Source organism: Buteo buteo, chromosome 6 (assembly GCF_964188355.1).
Source record: "Buteo buteo chromosome 6, bButBut1.hap1.1, whole genome shotgun sequence".
Taxonomy (NCBI): Eukaryota; Metazoa; Chordata; class Aves; order Accipitriformes; family Accipitridae; genus Buteo; species Buteo buteo.
The window spans coordinates 17,936,146-17,956,999 of NC_134176.1; the positions used below are offsets into that span (position 1 = coordinate 17,936,146).

At 40.2% G+C, this 20,854-nt stretch overlaps 1 protein-coding gene across 2 annotated transcripts in view; it reads left to right on the forward strand.

Moving 5' to 3' along the window:
* Window positions 1-20,854, forward strand: part of BTBD7 (BTB domain containing 7) — a 60,378-nt gene that overhangs the window by 30,857 nt on the left and 8,667 nt on the right. Inside the window, exons 4-9 of one of the 2 annotated variants that reach the window (XM_075029923.1) lie at window positions 10,902-11,110; window positions 12,515-12,590; window positions 14,868-15,028; window positions 15,341-15,484; window positions 15,719-15,832; window positions 17,355-17,544. In XM_075029923.1, coding sequence (XP_074886024.1) covers window positions 10,902-11,110; window positions 12,515-12,590; window positions 14,868-15,028; window positions 15,341-15,484; window positions 15,719-15,832; window positions 17,355-17,544 — 894 coding nt within the window. The remainder of the gene's footprint in view (window positions 1-10,901; window positions 11,111-12,514; window positions 12,591-14,867; window positions 15,029-15,340; window positions 15,485-15,718; window positions 15,833-17,354; window positions 17,545-20,854) is intronic. The other variant, XM_075029924.1, reaches the window with a different exon arrangement.

Consider the following 20,854-nt stretch of genomic DNA (forward strand, 5'->3'; position numbering starts at 1 on the left):
TGCAAGTTATATCAAAGCAGATAAGCAATGATAGTTAGAGGACTTCAAAGAGAAACTTGGGCAGACATATATAGGAAAAATGGCTTTTATTTTTTAGGTGTTAGTAAATGGTGAAAAACAGAAATGATGTTTTTATTTGATGCTGAGTTTCATTATTTCTGCTCACTTTAAATTGAGCGTGCTTGCATCAGCACGTCCTAAACTGGCACTCTTTTCAGTAGTGCACTACAGATCCATGTTGCTCTGGAGTATATATTCTGTGAGTCAGCGGTAACAAGATCTTAACTTTTCCTTGGAGGATTTTCCCCAACACTACCTCTAGGGGAGGAAGAAGAAAGGCAGCTGCAGGAGCTGCACTGGGCTTGCAACATCTCGGCAGCGCACTCAGGTGGCTGGAAGCAGCGAGTGCAGCAGTCTGGGCTCAGTCTTCGTAGCCCTCTGGATGAACCAGAGCTGTAGCATTTTGGGGGAGGTCATTGGGAGGAGGTAGAGGGATGCACTGGCCTTCAGAGGTCTTTTCTTCTTTCCCTGGTAAATCTGTCTGGCCACAAAAGTGGTGAGCTGTGGGGTGGGGAGATGGTTATACATAAGGGAGAAATGCAGTAAAATCAGGCAAGGGTTGAAATTTATTATATTTTCCAATACTAGCAAATGTAAATTTGGCACCCCTTCAGATACTGAAATTCTAGATTTTAACTTGAACTAACTAGGATTCTACAAATCAGTGCTGCGTTCCCTAGCTACAGGAGAAAGCAGTAAGCAGTCTGTAGAAAATCTGTATATGCCAGTGAAGTCAGCATCTAATAGTTTCATTCTTAATCTGCTGAGTTCAGGTTTAGGTCATTGATACTGTGCTGACACTGAAGAATTGTTCTGGTGTAATCTTTTAACTAAAATTAAAAGGAAGCTTATTTGATAAGGGAAAACTATATGCCTGCGCTTGACTAATAGATCACTTAACAAAGTATGTGCTTTAGCAGTGGCCACTGTTCTTGTTTTGGCACTTAACCGTAGCACCTTGTCCTCCCTTATTGTAATACTTAACATGAAGTAGATGAGAGATCTTTGTTTCAGTAGTGTCCTTCCCATTCCCTGATTTTATAGCTAGCATGCTTCTGTGCTGGAGCTGTCACTCAAACATCTGATTTCTAGATGTTATGTGGAGTGATGCTGGAAGAGACAGCATTGCACAGGTGTTGGAGACCACTGAGCAGGCAGTTCTCATGAAATCTCTTAGCTGGGTCCTCTGAAAGCACTTTTCTACTTTGTTGTGCTGCAGGTGTCCAATTTTGCCCAAGTTCTGACCAATCCCATCAGTTGATTTTTGCAGTAGCTAATGTCTTAAGTTTTTTCTCTAGATTTCCACACACCCTGGCTCAAGTTTTTTGATTCAGTTCACTCATGCTAGCCAATTGCAAACTTGCTAAAGCTTGTCTCCCTGGTTTCCTGGAAAATATTTTGGGCTCATTATATGTAAGTCTGGATACTCTTTCCAACTCATTTTGCTCACTTTTACTCTGTTTTGGCTGGGTATTTGTAACTGAGTGTCAAGTGAAGTTGATGTATTTTAAAGCTTCTGATCAACTGTTTTTACTTTCAACAGATTTTAGTTTGATTTGTCTTCAGGGACCTTTCTAAGTATCCAGATGTTGTAATTTTTCTTCAGTTTCAGCAGATGATTCAGCTTTGACTCTTTCCACAGAAATCTTTCTGTTCCTAACACAGTGATACTCATTTTTTTGACTGTTGTATTTTTAATAGATGGTTTCCCTATGAAGTCAGTGATAGTATGGGTACGTGCTATGAATCTTTACTGTCCAAGTAAAGCAAGACTATGTTATTTAGAATTTATTCTGCCTTCAGCTTGATTTGTTTCAGCTGATGATTGTCACTTATCTTCCAAGAGAAACTGAATTGGATCTTTGAATGGACTAATTTGAATAAATGAACTAATTGGCAACCATATCTCATCTGTAGAGCTGATCATACTGAAACCCATTTGTACCTAATAGGACTGAGACTGCTATGAGGGGTGCTGCAGTACTTGTTAACGATCAAAAAGGGAAGCTCTTCACTGCTTTCACAGAGGCTGTGACGGTTAGAGCCCTCTCCAGGAAGTTCAAGTACATCCCTTAGTGGAACATTTCTGTGCTCTGCCTACTTATTTCTGCGCTCTGCTCCTGCTTTTGTGTCTTCATGCTGCCTTGCTGCTCTCTGTCAACTGTACTGGTGTGATTGTTTTAACACAGTGACTCACAAAGATTAAGTTTAAAGTCACTGATCCCTTCCTCTTCTGTAGCACGGTTATTAAAACCAGATCAGTTCCCTAGCCCTGTTCATCACGTGTTGTTAAAATACTCCCCCCTTCCAGTCTTACTGCGCTACCGCGTCCACTGCTGTTGCAGAGTTTGGCTTCAGGTATCTTAATTTTTATTAGATAGCTGTATTAAATATATGAATGCTCTTCCGCATATTGGCCCTGTTGCTTACTGTCATGAATGGTCTCACTGAGGTGGTGGTACAGTATGTTTTTCTGTTACAGGTTTTTGGATACTGGGACCCTATGAAATAGTTTTGCTTGGGAGTCTCTTCTGCCTGCTGATTTAAAGAAGTTTTCTAAAGTAAAATTAACAAAAAATAACTTAATTCCAGATTTTTTGCTTTCCTTTTATTTTTAGGTGTTGACTTTACCCTTGACAAGAATAAGAACTGAGAAACTTTATTTTAAAGCCGTATTCAGTAGCACAGCCTTTGATCTAGAGGCAGATACCGCCTGACATCAAAAGTACCCTTGATCTCAGCAGGACTGAAATACTGAAATGCCAGGAAGCCCACAGTACCAGTATTAAATACACACAAATGTATTGTGGGAAGATTAGGGCAAATGTGTCAGTTATATATCCGTGCAGTAGGAATGCTCAAAGGAACTAGTCTGGCACTTATAACATCAAAATAAATTGGGTATGATTAAGTAAATATTAACATAAATCTGACCTATTATCTCCTTACAATGATTCACTTGTACTCAAGCCTGAAATTATTGCTTAAGTTTTAAATTATGAGGACAAAGACTGGAGAAAGCAGAAAGGATCTTCCTTAGAGCAGTTGCATTCCAGGGCTATATGCAAGGATGAAGAATTTGACTGAGTTGTACAATTGGGCACATCAAAGTTGTTCACAATGTTATAGGTTGCAGAGAAACAGATCTGGTCATTGTTTTCAGGTTTTTCTTTCAGCCACCTGTGTTCTAGGAAGTATATGGCTTAAAAACTGAACAGTGATGGCTAGCAGTGGTACCTCTAAACATCAGCTCTTCCTCCCTCAGCCCTTCATTGTTCCCATGTTAACTTCTTCCCTCTGGTTTGTTATGGTTGACTTGGTAGCTTTATGTTTGACCCACGACTGTTTTCTGTTTAAGCTGGATCAGCTATGCCTGTCGCTGCTGCTGAATGTGCTTCTTAAGGAATGATGAAGCCCAGTCAAGGGCCATTATCAACTGGTGGCTGCAAGAAGCCAAAGATGTAGATGCAGATTTCAGGCTTCCTAAATTCATGCATTTTACATGTGGCAGGAGCAGAAGAGTAAACTCATTTTCATTGTTTAGGAGAGAAAACATTAAAGAGCTTTTGCCACAAATATTGGATGCTTTAAACGTGTACTAGTTACCTGACATTTCTGGCTAAACTTACAACTTAAAAAATACAGCTGTTAATATCTTAGAATGTGTAACAGCTTTCTAACTGCCATATCATAAATGAATATTTTTAAATAACACAAGTTGCATTGTTTTCATCTGCTCCCTAATTTAATATTTCAGATGGCTGGATAATATGCTGTACTGGATTCCATGTAACTTAGAGTTTTCACTGTGGAAGGATATTTAGCATAACACAAAATGCTGCCTGACCTAACCTTCAGATAATATTTTATTTTTACTTGAACAGTTAATCTGAAGTGCTATAAAATCGTTGGCTTTGTATTTGGATAAAGCAAAAAATACTACCATAGACTTTAACAGTGCCATAATAGATGTACTTTGAATTCAGCCTTTCAAGGGTGGGAGTACACGACTGTTATAAATTTTTGTGCTTAGAAAAATTATCAGAGGGATTAAAAGTAGCTCAAAAGAGCTACTGAACTTAGCAATAGACTTCAACAGTGTTTGACCGCTAATGCCCATTGAGCCCTTCTTTATCTCCAGTGCAACTTAGGTCTTGTTTTCTTCTCTGCAAAACATTCACGTAGTTTTGCACCTTTACATAACCAAAACTTGTGTGCTTCAGAGTTCTAAAATGGGGAAGATAATGCACCTGCAAGTTACAGGCTTGGCATCAGTTAATAGTTAACTTAATCTCCTTTTAAAGATTCTTTTTTTTAAACGATTTGGGGAGGAGACGGAAAAATAAAGGCACTAAAACTTCAAGAAGCTAGAAACATGTAGCATTTCTTTAAGACAGACAATATGGCGCTGCCAGGAGGCAATAAATGTTAATAAACTGGGAAGGTAAGCCTGCATCCAGAAGATGATGTTGAACAAGATCCCTTGTTCACAATACAGTTACAGGAAAGTAGGGGTTGTTGCAGTTGCTGCTTATATGATAACCAGTTAAAAAGGTGTAGTTTCCTGTTTGTACTATGTAAGTCTTCTGACTTGCTCTTACGGGTTTTGTAACTGATGTTTTTTGCCTACTGCTGTGGAGAACCTAAATTCCTATTGCTACATCTCAAGTTGTATGACATCACTTGAATCTGACGCAGATTGTTAGCTTGTCAAAAGTCCCCTGTCTCCTCCATTAGTCTCCTTGTTTCTGTTCTCTATGCTGGCAGTAGGGTTTGTGCTATTGGCGATCTAGTGTTGCTGGAAGCAGGACTGACAGAAATTAGTTGACTAGTTCATTGAGTGACCACCCAAGCACCAGTGTAACAGAAGAGCAAGAGATGTGGAGTGTAAGAAGATGACAGTCTGGTTTAATACCACTATACAAGGGGTTTAGCTTCCATGACAGCTCCCATAGCCTGTGGGTGTGGGCTGCCTTCTAAAGAACCCTTAGCAAGTACAGGACTGTGGTGGGTTCACCCTGGCTGGACACCAGGTGCCCACCAAAGCCTCCCTCCTCAAGTGGACAGGGGAGAGAAAATATAACAAAAGGCTCATGGGTCGAGATGAGGACAGGGAGTGATCACTCAACCAATTACCATCATGGGAAAACAGACTTGACTTAGGGAGAATTAACTTAATTTATTGCCAGTCAAACCAGAGTAGGGTAATGAGAAATAAAAAAAGGATTGGGTAGAAATAGGCAAAAAAAAAGTCAGCAGTGCCTGTTGAGGTAAAACGGCTGGTAAATCATTGAAATACATTGTGGTTTAGGCCCAGCCAGCAACAAAGCAGCATATGGCTGCTCGCTGACTTTTCCCCTACCTGGTGGGATGGGGTGGAGGAAATACAGGGAAAGGCTCCAGGGTTGAGAAAAGGACAGGGAAGGATCACACACCAGCTATGGTCACAGGCAAAAGAGACTTGGGGAAAAAAACCAAAATCAATTTAATTTGTTACTAATCAAATCAAAACAGGATAATGAGAAGTAAAACTAAATCTTAAAACACCTTACCCCCACCCATCCCTTCTTCCCAGGCACAGCTTCACACCCAAATTCTCTACCGACCCCCCCCCCCCCCAGTGGTGCAGGGGGACAGGGAATGGGAGTTACAATCAGTCCATCACACGTTGTCTCTGCCGTTTCTTCCTCCTCAGGGGCAGGACTCCTCACACTCTTCCCCTGCTCCAGCGTGGGGTCAATCCCATGGGAGACAGTCCTCCATGAACTTCTCCAATGTGAGTCCTTCCCACGGGCTGCAGTTCTTCACAGACTGCTCCTGCGTGGGTCCCGTCCTTCAGGCACAGACTGCTCCAGCGTGGGTCCCCTGCCAGGTCACAAGTCCTGCCAGCAAACCTGCTCCAGCGTGGGCTCCTCTCTCCATGGGACCAGAGGTCCTGCCAGGAGCCTGCTCCAGCACGGGCTTCCCACGGGGTCACAGCCTCCTTCGGGCACCCACCTGCTCCAGTGTGGTGTCCTCCCCAGGCTGCAGGTGGAGATCTGCTCCACCGTGGACCTCCCTGGGCTGCAGGGGGACAGCCTGCCTCACCATGGTCTTCACCACGGGCTGCAGGGGAATCTCTGCTTCGACACCTGGAGTACCTCCTCCCCCTCCTCCTTCACTGACCTGGTGGTCTGCAGGGTTGTTTCTCTCACATGTTCTCACTCCTCTCTCCAGCTGCAGTTTCTGTGCCACCACAACTGGTTTTTTTTCCCCTTCTTAAATATGTTACCCCAGAGGGACTACCACCATTGCTGATGGGATCGGCCTTGGCCAGCGGTGGGTCTGTCTTGGAGCCGGCTGACATTGGCTCTGTCAGACACCGGGGAAGCTTCTAGCAGCTTCTAACAGAAGCCACCCCTGTAGCCTCCCTGCTACCAAAACCTTGCCACACAGACCCAATACAAGGACATGTTTGCAGCTTTAGGTCTGTAAGATGTGGGAAAGAGAGTCAACAAATGTTGTCTTTTTTTTTTCCTTTTCTTTTCCTGTCAGAATCTTGGTTAGAGCAGCAAGGATGCTCATGGATGGGTGAGATGAGTGTCTTTGGAACTTCCAAATGTGCTGCAGTCCAGACTAGCTACAGGTCATGCCTCTGAACTGTTCTCTACATGCCAGTAAATTCAAAAAGTATGGTACCTGATTGCCAGCATGGTCTCTCCTAATGTGACAAACTTAATAAAACATTGAATAGCTTTTAGGTTCCAGTTCAGTGTCAAGATAATTCTTGCTACTTTTTTTTCTTGGCTCCACTGGTTTGTATAAGTTTAGGGGAAAGGTCTCCACCACAGAATGAGCTAAATCAAGCTAACAATTTTATAGTAAAAAGTTTGCATAATTTCACTTTTGCTAAGTGTTGAAGGCACTGAATTTGTCTTTAGCAGGTCTGTCAACTGTCTTGATAAGATCCCAAGCTACTAGCTAGCATGCTAAACATGGGCTCAAGCTGTTTCTGTTTGGAAGGACTGGAATTGCATTTGAGAGAGAAATGGGGAAGAAGAAAGGACTTGTTTGTAGGCAGGACCTATTGGTATCCAGCAAAAGCAGTGCGTGGACTAACCTCATTTGTCCAAAATGTGATAGTCATCTTTCATTTCTTTAGACTCCAAGTTGAATCTCTGAAAAGATAATAATGGTCACAGAAGCTTGTGGTAGAGCACTTTGGGACACTGCAAATGGATCTTGGAAACACTGTTGCTGCCTGAATATTATATAATAGTACTCATAGGAGAAAAATGCTCTATTCCACTGTGAAGAACAATATTGTGGCTATTAGATGACTGCTTTTTTTGCCAAGTGGCTGATTCTTAAAGCAAAAAAACCCTTCTGCTGAAGAAGAAAAGAAATTGGCTTCCTTCCATAACTAGAATTGGGTTGCCCCAACTTATTTAGATGTTCAGAAAACACTTTAATTATTACCTCATGCTTACTTCAGAAGAAATACTTTTAATAATCCCACAGTTCTGACACATTGCTAAAATTACTTGGGAAAAGGACTGTTTCATTTGCTAGGCATCCAAAATGAGCTTTTCACCTGATGATGTCATATTATTGGTAGTTGTGCAATAATTAGACTTGACAGAAGAATTGAGACTGAACTGATGCTCTGTTTCTATAAATCAGTGTTGCTTAGATCTTTGGAACTGCATTTCTTACGGAAATGTAGTTTTTTGTCTTTGCAAGGGACAGGTATCTTGGGTTCAAAAATAAACATCAGATGAAACACTCTGAATGGCATTTGCTTTGAGATAAGTCTCTTTGCTCTTGAGTTTTCTTGTGACTGATCTCAGTGAGTGGGTTTACATACTGCCCTTGAAATGGAGCAGTCCTTAACGTGTAATCTTTAGACTTCAGGGGGATGTAATCATCTGCTGAAGTCAGCTTGCATGCAAACAGAATAATTGCATGTAAAAAGTTGCAGGACAAGACTTAGTGCACAACAGATGATCCTAAAGAATTGTTTCAAGCAACTCTGTTTCTTCTTCAGGGAAGCAAACCCCTCTTTTAAGCATACTGCAACTAGTCATGGTTAGCTTTCATTCACCATGCCAGGTTTACTGCTAACTTAGCATTTTCCTTTTTTGAGCCCCAAAAAGGAAGATGAGGGACTCGCATGACAAAGTAAAATAACAATGTCAGCCATTAACTATGTAAGTAAAAATGTAAGGAAAATTGTAAGTAAAAATGGATCCTGAAGTGGAAAGCTTCAGACTTCATTATTCCTATTTCTGATGTGCTGAAATATTCTGAGCTTTTCTTTTAAGGTAGGTTTGTTTGTGTTTTTTTAAATGCTGTTTTTTAGATTCTTGACCAGAATTTTTTAAGACTTCAGAGTGAGGTATATCCTTCAGGCTTCTGGGGAATTCCCCCATCTAGAGGGGGCAGTTTCTCTAACCTGTACCAAAACCCAAGGAGTGTATTTCAGTTCTCATCCTCTGCTCTCATCTGGTGCCTGTGATGATCGGGCTGGTGTTCCAAGTGCCTCCAACCAATCTCTGCTGCATGTTCACTGCTTGCTTTAGGCTAGTCCTTACCATGTAGGTTAGAGGTCAATATCTATAGTAAGGCATCTGTTCTTACTTGTAGTAGTAATAACAGTATGTAACCTGATGTAATGGGTAGCTCTGAGAAGTGCTGTATTACTTCAGTAATGGTAAAGGACAAAGCAGGTGCATTGAAACATGACTCAACACTTATTCCTTGGTCAAAAGCAAATGGAGAGAGTCTGACTTGGGATGAATAGCATAATGCTACCTTTAATGCATCATTCAGAAATGTGGATGCTTTTGCTAGCCCTTCTTGTCAGTGGCTGTATTAATACATGGTCTTCCTTTTCTCAGGTGAATCAGGTATGTGAAAAACAAATTGTCCAAGTGCTTGTTGAGGACAGTTTTAAGTATGAACTGGTGTAAAATTACTGTTGGGGGGACAAATTCCTCTAGAAAATAGATAAAAATTGTTTCCAAAACTACATACACATTCAGACATATTCTTGGAATTTGCTGCAAACATTCTCATTGAGCATTGACTGTATTTATTACATTTGCTGTACTTTTTTTATATTTAAATTTAGAAAATTTTAATGGCAAAATATTGTTCTTAAAATTAACCTGCTGGCTTTTTTTTATAGTATTAAGTAGAAATACATGTGTTTAATAGGACAGGTAAACTTATAACCTGCCTCACGTTTAAACTGTTGCTTATTATTACCACATTCTTTACCTTACTGTTTAAGTTTCCCTTTTCAGTGACTTTGTTCCTACGTAGTGGTTCCTTTGACAGATACCCTTCTACTTGAAGTAGCATGTTCACTTGTTATTACTTATTCCTTAGTAACTTATCCTTTACACTATTAGTTGCAGCAGAAATGGAGTCAATGTTTATGTTCTGTGTGCTGGCCTACGTAGAAAAGTAAAATTTTCTTTTAATTCTATTAATTGCTGCTGGTGTATCTTACATGTATGCAACCAGTTTCAAAATATGTAGTATCAGGAGAGCCTCTTTTATCTTTGTCTTGACAAACATTAAGATTACTGTGCTAAACACTTCCTTACTCAGCTTCGTCCAAGAGCTCAGTAATGAGATAAAGTTCTCTAAACAACTTTCAAAGTTTAGTTTTAAATATCCTTGAAACTGAGAGAAAAATGATGATGTATAAAAAATAAAATAATTGCAGTGTAAGCATGCTGCTCTGAACTGACTGGGGACCTCTCATGGGCGTAAGCACAGCTGTAATTTTGTGGCTGTAGTGAGCTGAGATTGGAATGTATAATTCTAGAATAGGAATTTTTTTCTTTAAATTGCTATCTTTATAGTACAAATAGAAATAGTATTCTGTGTATATGTAAACCAGATGTACAAATTAAATCAGCAAGGTGCTATTGGAGACTTCGTTATCAACATTGTCTTAACTCAGTAACCCCAAGTACCCGTGTTTTCAGCCCTCCCACAGTACGTCTTCCCTCATTTCTTCCAAATCAGTTCCATCTCCCTTCAGGAGACTTAAATGTCCCCTGTCCTTCAGAAGACACATACTCTGCAAAAGAGTAAATACTAATGCAGTAGTGGGTATGAAGAAACTGTAGCAGACTAACCACAAGTCAGAATACCTGCCTCTTGGATGCTTCATTTTCTGCTTCGCTATCAGAGGAGGTGCTCCCTGTCCTGGCACCCTCTGTGCCTTGCTTAGATATGGAGGCCAGTGGTCCAGAGCAACCAACCGCTGCTTTCTGCCTTCTCTGTGAGTTAGAAAATGATGCTTTGCTGCCCTCATCCTGTGCTGAGTAGCTGAGTACCAATAATGTCACAGCTCTTGTTTCTGCTCGTCTGCATGGTCTTTCTCAGGAGGGTCCATGTACAAAGTGATACACATGGAAATCCCACCTCTGCTCTGTTACGGTTTATAGCCTTCTATTAATCTGCAAACAATAGTGACTCAAATTCAAATCTGCAACTTTAAAATGTCTTAAACAGTCAGATAATGTGTATTAACCAAAGGAGGGTCTAGCAGGGCTGAACTAGCTTTCCAGTTGTTCATCCAGGCATGCCAGCAGACATGATGTTTCATGTGCCTTTAAAAGGTAAATGACTGTATAGCTGGAATCCTAAACCACAATTAAAATTATTATACTTTTAGTGAGAACTTAACCCTGTTTGCAATGTTGGTCTGTAGGGCACTTCTGTTTTTACTCTCGCTGGGAGTCATAGAACCCTTTATATTACAGATTTAGCTATATGTATTATTCCTTCAGGATCAAAGTGCCTCTGTAACGACATCATTGACTTTTGCTTTTGTTTCCTAGGCTGTGAAGATATTATTGCTGAGAGCATCTCACTAGACACCTTAATTGCCATTCTGAAGTGGAGCTCTCAGCCATACGGTTCCAAGTGGGTACATCGTCAAGCGCTACATTTCCTCTGTGAGGAGTTTACCCAGGTCATGACTTCAGATGTCTTCTACGAACTCAGCAAGGACCACCTGCTCACAGCTATTCAGTCTGACTATTTACAGGTAACCTGCAGTGCAGAATACAGCTGGTGCTGCTTGAAGCAGGGTATGTTACACCATTACTAGAAGTGCTTGGGAGTAGCTCATTTTAAATTTTAGGCGAGAGTGGGTTTGTATGCACACTAAGCATTCCTTTTATAACATGTTAAAAATGAAATTGAAGTAGTGATTAAGCAAACCATTTTGTACTTGGCTTGTAACACAACCCAAACTGGTGGTATACGCTGTTGCTTAGAAGCCTAATAATAGTTTAGAAACAGCTGCGTATTATTTCAAATGAAGCATTTCTGAACCTAACATTTGCTTTGCATGTTTCAGTGTTTTACAAAATCATGTGGTGGTAGTAGTTTTTCTGTAACAATGTACCTCCTAGTTGGGGGCAGTGGGAGCTAATGAACTAGTCATCATTCAGAAGGCTTAGTTTATTTTTGGGGCAAGACATAAAAATAACTTTTCTGACAAGTACTGCAGAATTTCTTTTTTTTTTTTTTTGGTGACATTTCTTCAATGATTGTGTTTTAGGGAGAGAAAACCATCCTGACTAATAGAAAGCTTTTGGATTTTTGCTGCCATTTCTCTTCAGGGCAGATATATTTATAATGATGACCAGCCTTTAATAGCTTAAAGATGACTGGATTTTTTTTTTTAAATTATATCTGTCCCAATCTCACCTTTTTTTTTTTTTTTTAAAGTGTTAGAGATTATTTAAAGTGTTCTTTTAAAAAAAGTTTTGTTTACTTCAAACATTTCAGGAATTACAGTAAACAGTACTGTTGATCTTCCATGACAGTGTGTACTATGACTATATTTCCCACCCTAGTTGTTAAGGAATTATGTAGATGAGTTCAAGTGTTTCAGTACATGATTTTTTTCCTCTAAAAATGTTGAGTGATTAGCACATGTATATAGGTATGAACAAAGCAAAGTTGATTTGTTTATAGCATTACTGAAAATCTTTCTCTTCATGTAGATTATAATTTAGTTGGTTTGATTATTTTCATAGCTTTCCAGGCTGTGCAGATGCTGAATTTGTAATGTTAGGTAAGAGATCCAAACACACAGTGTTAGAACTGCCCCTTTTCATTAACTTGTATCATTCAAATTTAGTATCTGTAAGTTTTCGTGCTAGACAAATTTTTCCATCTGTAGAAAATTTTTTTTCCCCTCCTCCTAGGGATTCAGTAAGTGACAGGAATCTAGAAATCATGATGGTGAAATACCAGTAGTACTACCTTAACATTTTTGGAGGAAGTGGTATGGCAGATCATAAAGTACAAATACTTCACTCTTGGTACAGTTATGTTTCTTGGTAGCTGTAAAAGATCTGGGCACATGGTGATTTTTTTTTTTTTTTGGTGTGACATTAAACTAAGCATATACAGATTGCTGACTTTCTCTTTCTACCAGGCAAGTGAACAAGATATTCTTAAGTATCTGATTAAATGGGGAGAACACCAGTTGATGAAGAGAATAGCAGATCGAGGTAAAACCTTTAAACCACACAGTACTAAACCAAATAAACCAAAGTGTATGGAAGTTCTTTTTTGTGGGTAATCTGTAACCTAAGGAAATTTATTCTTTGTTCGTTGCATGGTCAAAACTAAACAAATGCACTTTTTTTTTTTTAAAGCTTTTGTTCTCTAAAAAATGAGAACACAAGCATTCTGAGAAGCTGGGATTGTTTAGCCTCAAGAAGAAAAGGCTTAGGGGGGGATCTTGGCCAAGTCTAGATTTTTAAAAATTAGATATTTATATCTAATGGCAGGAAGCAAAGAAAATAGAGCCAGACTCTTCTCTTGGCACCCAGGACAGGATAAGAGGCAATGAGGCATTAACTGAAATACAGGAAATTCTGTTTAAACCCAAGAAACTGTGAAGATCTCAGACACTGGAACAGGTTGCCCAGAGGAGTTATGGAGTTTCCATCCTTGGAGGTGTTCAAAACCCAACTGGATGTAGTCATGGGCAACCTGCTTTACCCTGCCTGGGGAGCTGTGGGAAGAGAGAAGGGTGGTGGTTGTGACCAGACCAAACTTCTAGAGGTCCTTTAACCTCTACGATTGTCTGATTTTTAAGTCTGGTTGTTTTCTTGTTATCTCAGAATTATTTTTCTTGTAACTAATTCATCAATTAAAAAAAACCCTGCAGTATCTTTTACTTTTTCTGTACTCATGCAGGCTTCTTGCAGTAGTCTTATTCTTAGTGTACTGTGTCAACCTTTCACTTCAGTTTGAGTACATTTCTCCCACAGAAATCTGTGGTAGTGAGAAACAGGCCATCAAGTGGCATCAGTGTTTTTCCTAAAGTAGATGTAAATGCATTTTTATTAGCTCAGATGCATATTATTGCCACAGTGGTAACTTCGAGGGCAATCTCACATGTGTTGGATGTGGGAAGTATGTTAAATATATACTCCCCAAATAACAAATGCAAGTAGCTTGTAGTTCATCCCCACCACAACCTGTCAGTCAGATAGTACAAGAGGAACAGAAGGGGAAGAACCCATCTGTGTGAACAGAGCAGTGCTGGTGTGGCTACTGTCTTTGGAGGGCTGGCCATGTTCTTGAAATCCACTGTTACTGCTTGTGATACAACCACTTCATCATGGACATATTGTATGAAATGCAACAAAAAGTCAGTTAAAATAGTGCTTTTAGTGACCTGAATAAGTATTAACCTTGTATTTTCAAAACAAGATTTTCTAAGTGTTTGTCTTGAGGTACATTGGAACATAATGCAGCCAGTTCAACAGTAACAGACCTGGACTGGGGGAGAAGCTGTTAATTTGGAGTAATTTCGCAGCTTCCTGGTCTGTGGCGTTCTTTAAGTAAACGGCTCATTTCTCTTTCCTGGAATCATCAGATAATGCGATAAGCAAAAGCAGAAGTAAGAAATATGCCAAGTTCTGTCAGATTAGGGCCAAATTTAGTCTAGTAATTTGGTCTAAATTCCTCAGTGACGCTCCTGATTTTGCAGCTCTGAATACGTGGCGGTGTCAGTCAAATACCAGAAAGCATTAGAAATTGTAATGGGCTGTGGTCAAAACTTGAGCTGCCTGTACTGCAGGGAGGATGGGTGTGTTTGACAGGTTTCCTCCAAGAGTGAAGCTAGTCAAATTCAGGTTGGGCACCTAAAATACAGGTGAAGGTAGTTAACTGGGGAGGGAGAATGACCTGAGTGTGTCATATGTTGCCATGTTGCAATCTCTAGGAAGATACCCACTCTTGTCACAGATGGATATCCTTTGACCAGGAGAGCAATTTGAGTGGGCTTGACACAGTTGTTACTATTCTAGGTGCCTTGTGTAACTCACCTTAATTTATCCCAGTAGACTCTTAAGGCCTTCATTTGTAGAAAATAAGTCTCTGAAAACTGCTGGGGGAAAGGAGAGGAGCTGCAGGAGACAGTCCTTGGGGGAACTGCTAGCAGGGAGGTACAAATGTTTTCATAGCATAGCTCTTGGTAGAGCTTTATAAACATTTACCCCAAACACTATTTTTGTGTTTTCTCTCTGGCTTACACTTTGAAACTGGCAGCTGTGCAAATGACCCATGCTCGTATAAACTGAACCTGTCTCTATGGATGCTTCATATCAGATTTTAAGGCATGAAATAGTTTTGTGGAACAATGCTGATAAGCACTGTTGATTTAAAATTAGAATTTTCTTTCCTTTTCTATAACTTCCTATTGGCCCTGTAACTCCCACTTTCCTATTTAAACTTTTCAATGTAAACTTGGTATTTCTTGTTCCTTCTCACAGAGCCTAATTTACTCAGTGGTACTGCTCACAGTGTGAACAAAAGAGGTGTGAAGAGGAGAGATCTTGACATTGAGGAGTTGAGAGAGATCCTGTCTCCACTTTTACCTTTTGTCCGCATTGAGCACATCTTACCCATGAATAGTGAAGTACTGAGTGATGCAGTAAGTCAGTAGTCTCATACAAATTCTATTTCTGGGTTCTTTGTACTTCAGATTCTACAAAGTTCAGGTGTTTTTTGTTTGGCTGGGTTTGGATGGGGGTTTTGTGGTTTTTAAGGATTAACTCCTAAAATGTTATAGCTCAGAGTAATACGTGTATAACCCTTTTTCTGGTTAAATTTTCTGTTCTTTAAATCTATCAGAAAGGTAAAAAATGAGGTGTGTAAGGATTCAGTGTAAGAAAATGCATTTCTTGCAAGTTTTTCCCATATTTATGTTAAAAAAAACCATAAAACTCTTTCTTGATTCTTAAAGATGAAGAGAGGCCTGATTAGCACTCCTCCTTCAGACATGCTACCAACATCAGAAGGTGGAAAGTCAAATGCCTGGCTGCGGCAAAAAAATGCTGGAATATATGTACGGCCAAGACTGTTCTCGCCGTACGTGGAGGAGGCTAAGGTAATAATCATTAACAACACTTGGCTGTTGTTAAATTGGATTCATCAGGGGGTTCTGTAAACAGGGAAAGATTTTGGTGTGTTTTGTCTCTCTTTGCATGTACTGGCCTAAAATACTAACATTTTCAATTTAACAAGACTTACAAGATTGATCATCAGGCTCAAGTCTCTAGAACTGGTCAGAAAAATTTCAACAAAATTTTTTTTTGTCGAAATTGAAATGTTTGCGAGACAGATCTTGATGAAATTCCACCGGAAACAAAGCAGCGTTCTGAGGGAAACCTCCCTGGTTTCCAGCCAGTTTGCCGGCCCAGCTCCTCGGCAGCCCTCCTGGCAGGCGGATGGCAAGGTGAGAGCCTGAGAGTCCCAGTCTGCAGCTAGTCAGCAACCTTGGTGCCAGGTCTTTCAGGCTCCCCAGCTCCCACCAGAGCTGGGTGGAGAACTACTATTCCACTCGGCAGAGGACTCTGATATTTCATCATCTTGTTTGAATCAGAACATATCCAAAATTCTTTTGATCCTCCGCAAAATGGAATAAATATCTTGTGTCCAATTTGACTGAAGTCCTTTGTGTCCTGCTCAGGCAGTAGCTTCCCTATTTAATATCTTGCATGAGGACTGTCAAAGTGAAGATCTTGTAGCATCTCTGATGGTGATGTTTGGTGACAGAGTGGAGAGATGGCTCTGTGTGGGACAGAAATATGCCATATTCTGTTTGACAGAATGGGAGCCTTGTAGGTCACTAACTAATGCCACCACTTGAGGCAGCTCTGACTTAAGACTGCAGAACAAGAGGATTAGGTAAAGCTGTGCACATCCACATTGCCTGCAAACTCTGACCACTACTCTGGTGAATTCAGAGCCTTTGCCCTGTGCCTAAGAACTAAAATATTTTCTAAGGGTGTGAGTTGTTGCTGACAACTTCAAGGGAGGGGAGAAATAAAAGTACTTTGCATTTTGGGCACAAAGGTTAGAAAGCACCAGGTGGCACTAAAGCAGCAAAGGAAGACTAGCCAGTTAAAATTTTATCTTTGTATCTTGGATTGTTAAAACTAACAAAAATGTCTTAAAGAACATGTGATAAACGCTTTGACTCTTTTAGTTTTCAGGTATACAGTATGGGAGTGCTTTAGTAGTAATCTTAAAGTAAAAAGTGTATTCTACATTCCACCCCCCACCCCACCCCCCATCAGGAATCCTACTTGTTTCTATTGGTTTCATATTATGTTGTTAATATTTTTAAATGCATCATTAGCTGTTTAACATTAGAGGTAGGACTCTCATACTTATTATCTGGTAACTATACTCCTATTCATAGTTTAATTATTGTGAAATGCAAAAATTGCGGAATTTTTGTGATTTCTGATTTTTTTAATTGTTTTTTTGGGTCCCCTGTTAGCCTCCCATTTTTTGAAATAAATCCATTTAATATTAAATGAGAATCTTAAAAGGGTATGCATAAATCCCTTTCTGTTCTTTAAGACATCTGAAGGAAAAACATTTCATTTTCACACTAGCTCCTTCTGCTCAGTGGCACAGAGAGTTGAGGCCTATAGGCAGTAATTGTCTGAGACAAAGTCCTGAGGGTCTGGCCTTGAGAAGGTTACTTCTAATCTGACAGGTACCAAATAAACAAAGCAACCTTCCCAAACTTTATTCACCTGCCTGCTCTTAGCTCTGAAACTCAACTCTGATCGTGACTGGAAAATGGAATAGAAAATGCTGTGGAAAAGCCAAATACTGTTTGGGACCTGGAAAAGTTACAGTTTAGACATCACTAGACTTGTGGCCTTGGGACTGCGTTTGCAGCAGGTCCGGGTGGGTATGTGTTTGCAGCGCCTTCATGAGGGCTCTAATGGCTGTCGTTGCAGTCAGTGCTGGATGAGATGATGGTGGAACAAACCGATCTTGTTCGTTTGCGGATGGTCCGAATGTCCAATGTGCCCGACACCCTTTACATGGTAAACAACGCGGTGCCGCAGTGCTGTCATATGATTACCCACCAGCAAGTTAGCACTAACCAGTCCAGTCCTCCTTCAGTTATAGCCAATGAGATCCCAGGTAAGGCTGCTAGATCACTTGCAATGCTGATTGCTTTCGTGTGAGTGGATGGGGACTTGGGGCCGGGAAGAGTGAATGTGAGTTACTGGATATTATGGTTTCCTCGGAGAGTAGTACTGCACCATTTGGGCTTCTTCCCACTCAGCAGTAGTCCCTTTTGCTTTGGTCTACTCTGAAGACATTTAATTATTTTTGGATGGCGGAGTAAGTAGTTAGGAAAATAAGCTACTGGAGGGGGTAGTATTTTAACCTGCTTCAGCTGAGGGATTTGAAAAACCTTGGGCTGGTTAAGCTTACTGTAGAACACTTGCTGGAGTCTGACCCTCTGTTCTTAGAGTGGTTCTCCGTTTTCTACAACCAGTTGTCCAAGATGGGTAAGATCCAGAAGGCTGGAAAATGGCAAAATACTGATTTCTTTTAAAAACAAAAAGCAGGGGAGCATAACTTGTAGGGCAGTCAGCTTAACTCAGTTTGCCAGAAAAATATTGGAAGTAGGCACTCAAAATGCACTTTTTTTTTCAGTTTACGAAATCCACTTTAGCTTTGAAGTCAAATCAACTTCATTCCATGTGTGGCAGAGTAAGTTTTTATAGGTGAAGTAGATACGGCCTCTCTTGACTTCAGGATATTTGGGGTGACATTCCCATGGGCAAGCCAGGGAAATATAGTCAGAAAGCTACTGGAATATATTTTGTCATTTATGCATTTGATCTCTTGGTGTCAAACTGAAAGAATATCTGGTGGGATTCCCAAAGTGTCTAGGTCTTCTCACCTTTCCCTCATCCGATTAACTCTCAGTGTGCATAGAGAATACACTGGCAAAACTTGGAGCTGATGACAAGTTGGGAGGGTCAGTGGATGTTTTGGAAGGCAGGATTAGATAGCTAAATGACCAAGATTAAATTTCAATTCAGTGAAGAAAGTGGGAAGCATTGTGCTTATGTAGGTGTGACCATCTGTGTGCATACAGGAAGGCTGAGGGAAGCTCTGTGGAGAAAAGCCTGAAAGTCAACATTATACAGTTCCATAAAGAACAACCGTCATGCTAAAATACAGAAACAAATGTGCTGCAAGACATGTGAAGTAATTTGGTCTCAGATAGACCATTGTGTTTAGCCTTTTAAATGTCCATACTGGGTCAGGTCAAGGATTTGTCTGTCTTGTCTGGTATCCTTATTCCAGCAGTCACCAGTAGTGAATGCATAATGAAAGTGTAGCATAAAAAGCATAAAATAATTCCCTGTAAAATTCTGTGTGCTCTTCAACCATTTGCAGCTTGGAGATGTCCTATGGTGGATGGTGTTTCTGTGTAGTTAGTAATTTTAAATGCATTTTTTAATCCATGAGCTTATGCAGTCTTTCATTAAACTTGCATAAACTTTTGGCATCCATTTTTAGATCAAAGTATCACGTTTCAGTAGATATGGATCAGTTTGGGAGTCTGTAGAAAGCAATAAGGATGACATGCCACCAAGAAAAGTCATCTTCCTCCCTCCACCACTCCCCATTCCCCATTTTATAAGCATTTTGTATATCAATTATGTCTCCCTTCAGTCAACTATGTTGAAAGGAAGTAGATAAACTATTCTTAGAGATGCTGGAGCTGGGACAAAAATAATAGGTTTAAATTGCTGCAAGAGAATTTAAGTTGAGGTGTTAGGAAGATTTGAAACCCTGTTTAGTTAAACACTGCAGTAAGTTTTCTAGGTTTGTGGAATGGTTTTGATCTGTTTCTTGTGATTTGGGAAGAGACTTGATAAAGCCTAAAAGGAGCTTCTGAAATTTTCTGTAATTTGATAAAGGTTCTAACTGTTTGTTTAGAAACTTGCAGCTGTGCCATCTCAACAGTACATTACAGTACTCAGACCTTTTGCCCCTCTACAGAAAAACATAAATATACTCACTATGAATTGAATGTAAAGTATTTCATCATAAGATGTGACTTTGATAACACTTTGCTTGATCTTAGTTTCCAAAGTAGTTGAGAAAGGAAACAGGTTCTCAGAGGTCTCCTATGTTTTGCAAAAGTTCTTGTGTTTTGAAAAACTCTGGCTCTGTTGGCAAACATGAGACATCTTGACCAATCTGAAACTCCACTACAGCTTGATGCTGTATAATTTAATATGTAGGAATTATTGCCAGCCCTTTGATTTGAGGATGGATATGAGCTCTGAGCCTGGCCAGTAGTTGGAACACAGGTATTGTCCTGGTAACTGCCTGCTTTGCTTAGTTCTGTAATTAAGCAAAAGAACTGATTTTTCTGCCAATGTCTTGTGCTAGGAAGGGTAGATGGAGCCTAATTAATTTGAGGAGATTCAGGCCTGTGCCAACCTGTAACTTGTACAGGAATCCATCCCAAAGCATAGATGGGGCACAGGAACTGCCAGAGGGAGAGCTAGGCAACATTGCCTCCGTGCCCCTTAGGCTGGGCTCTTAGAACAGGAGGTTCTTTACAGCTTAGGTATTCTCCATCTGTCGCTTGCATCTTTCTTGTGCCCACTGCCCATGGACTATATTTGCATAAATGCTATTGGCATCATGTTTTAGTGCCCTTCTTGCAACAGTATTCAGAGCTCAACCTCTGCTGAAGTCTGTTCTACTTTGAGGCTAGGTTCAGCAGGTAATTGGATTTCCTTAGGTATTTTCCAGTTTCAGTTTGAATTAGAAATCCTGCAACTGACTTGAGAGAATTGTATTTTTTTTATATATGTAATCTCTCTTCCATGTGTTTCACATGAATAATAGTAAAAAACTGAAACAGACCTGGGTTTCAGAAGATAGCACTTTTTAATTAAAAACTTAGATCATTTTTATGCCTACTAGTTTGGAGAACTGCTTCAAACGTCTCTAAATCCTGGTTTTTTCAGTGTTGGCAAAATGCTGGTTGTAGCTAAACATCTGGCTGCTAAACCAGGATTTTTCAGAACAATTGGAGTGTGTGGAGGTGTTACAGAGGCCACAGTGTACTGCCACATGAGGGTAGCATGGAGGACTTATTTCCAAGACTTGAAGACTGGGGTGGGGGAGGGAATATTTTGCACTACTTACGCTTACCCTTCATGTACCAATGTAAACTTTGTGAAATTGGGACCAGTTGTAGTTGCACAGTGTTGGGTTTTCTCCTTCTCTGTAATGTGAATGTCTTTTCACACTGTTCTTGCTGTCTGATCCATTTAATTTTTATGAGCTTTTGTTACGGACATCTGGTCATGGCAATATATAATGCTTGTAAAGCTGGTAAAGGATCAGATGCCAGGACTTATGTATTCAGAAATCTGGATTTGTCTTCTCTTATGATATGCGCATTTTC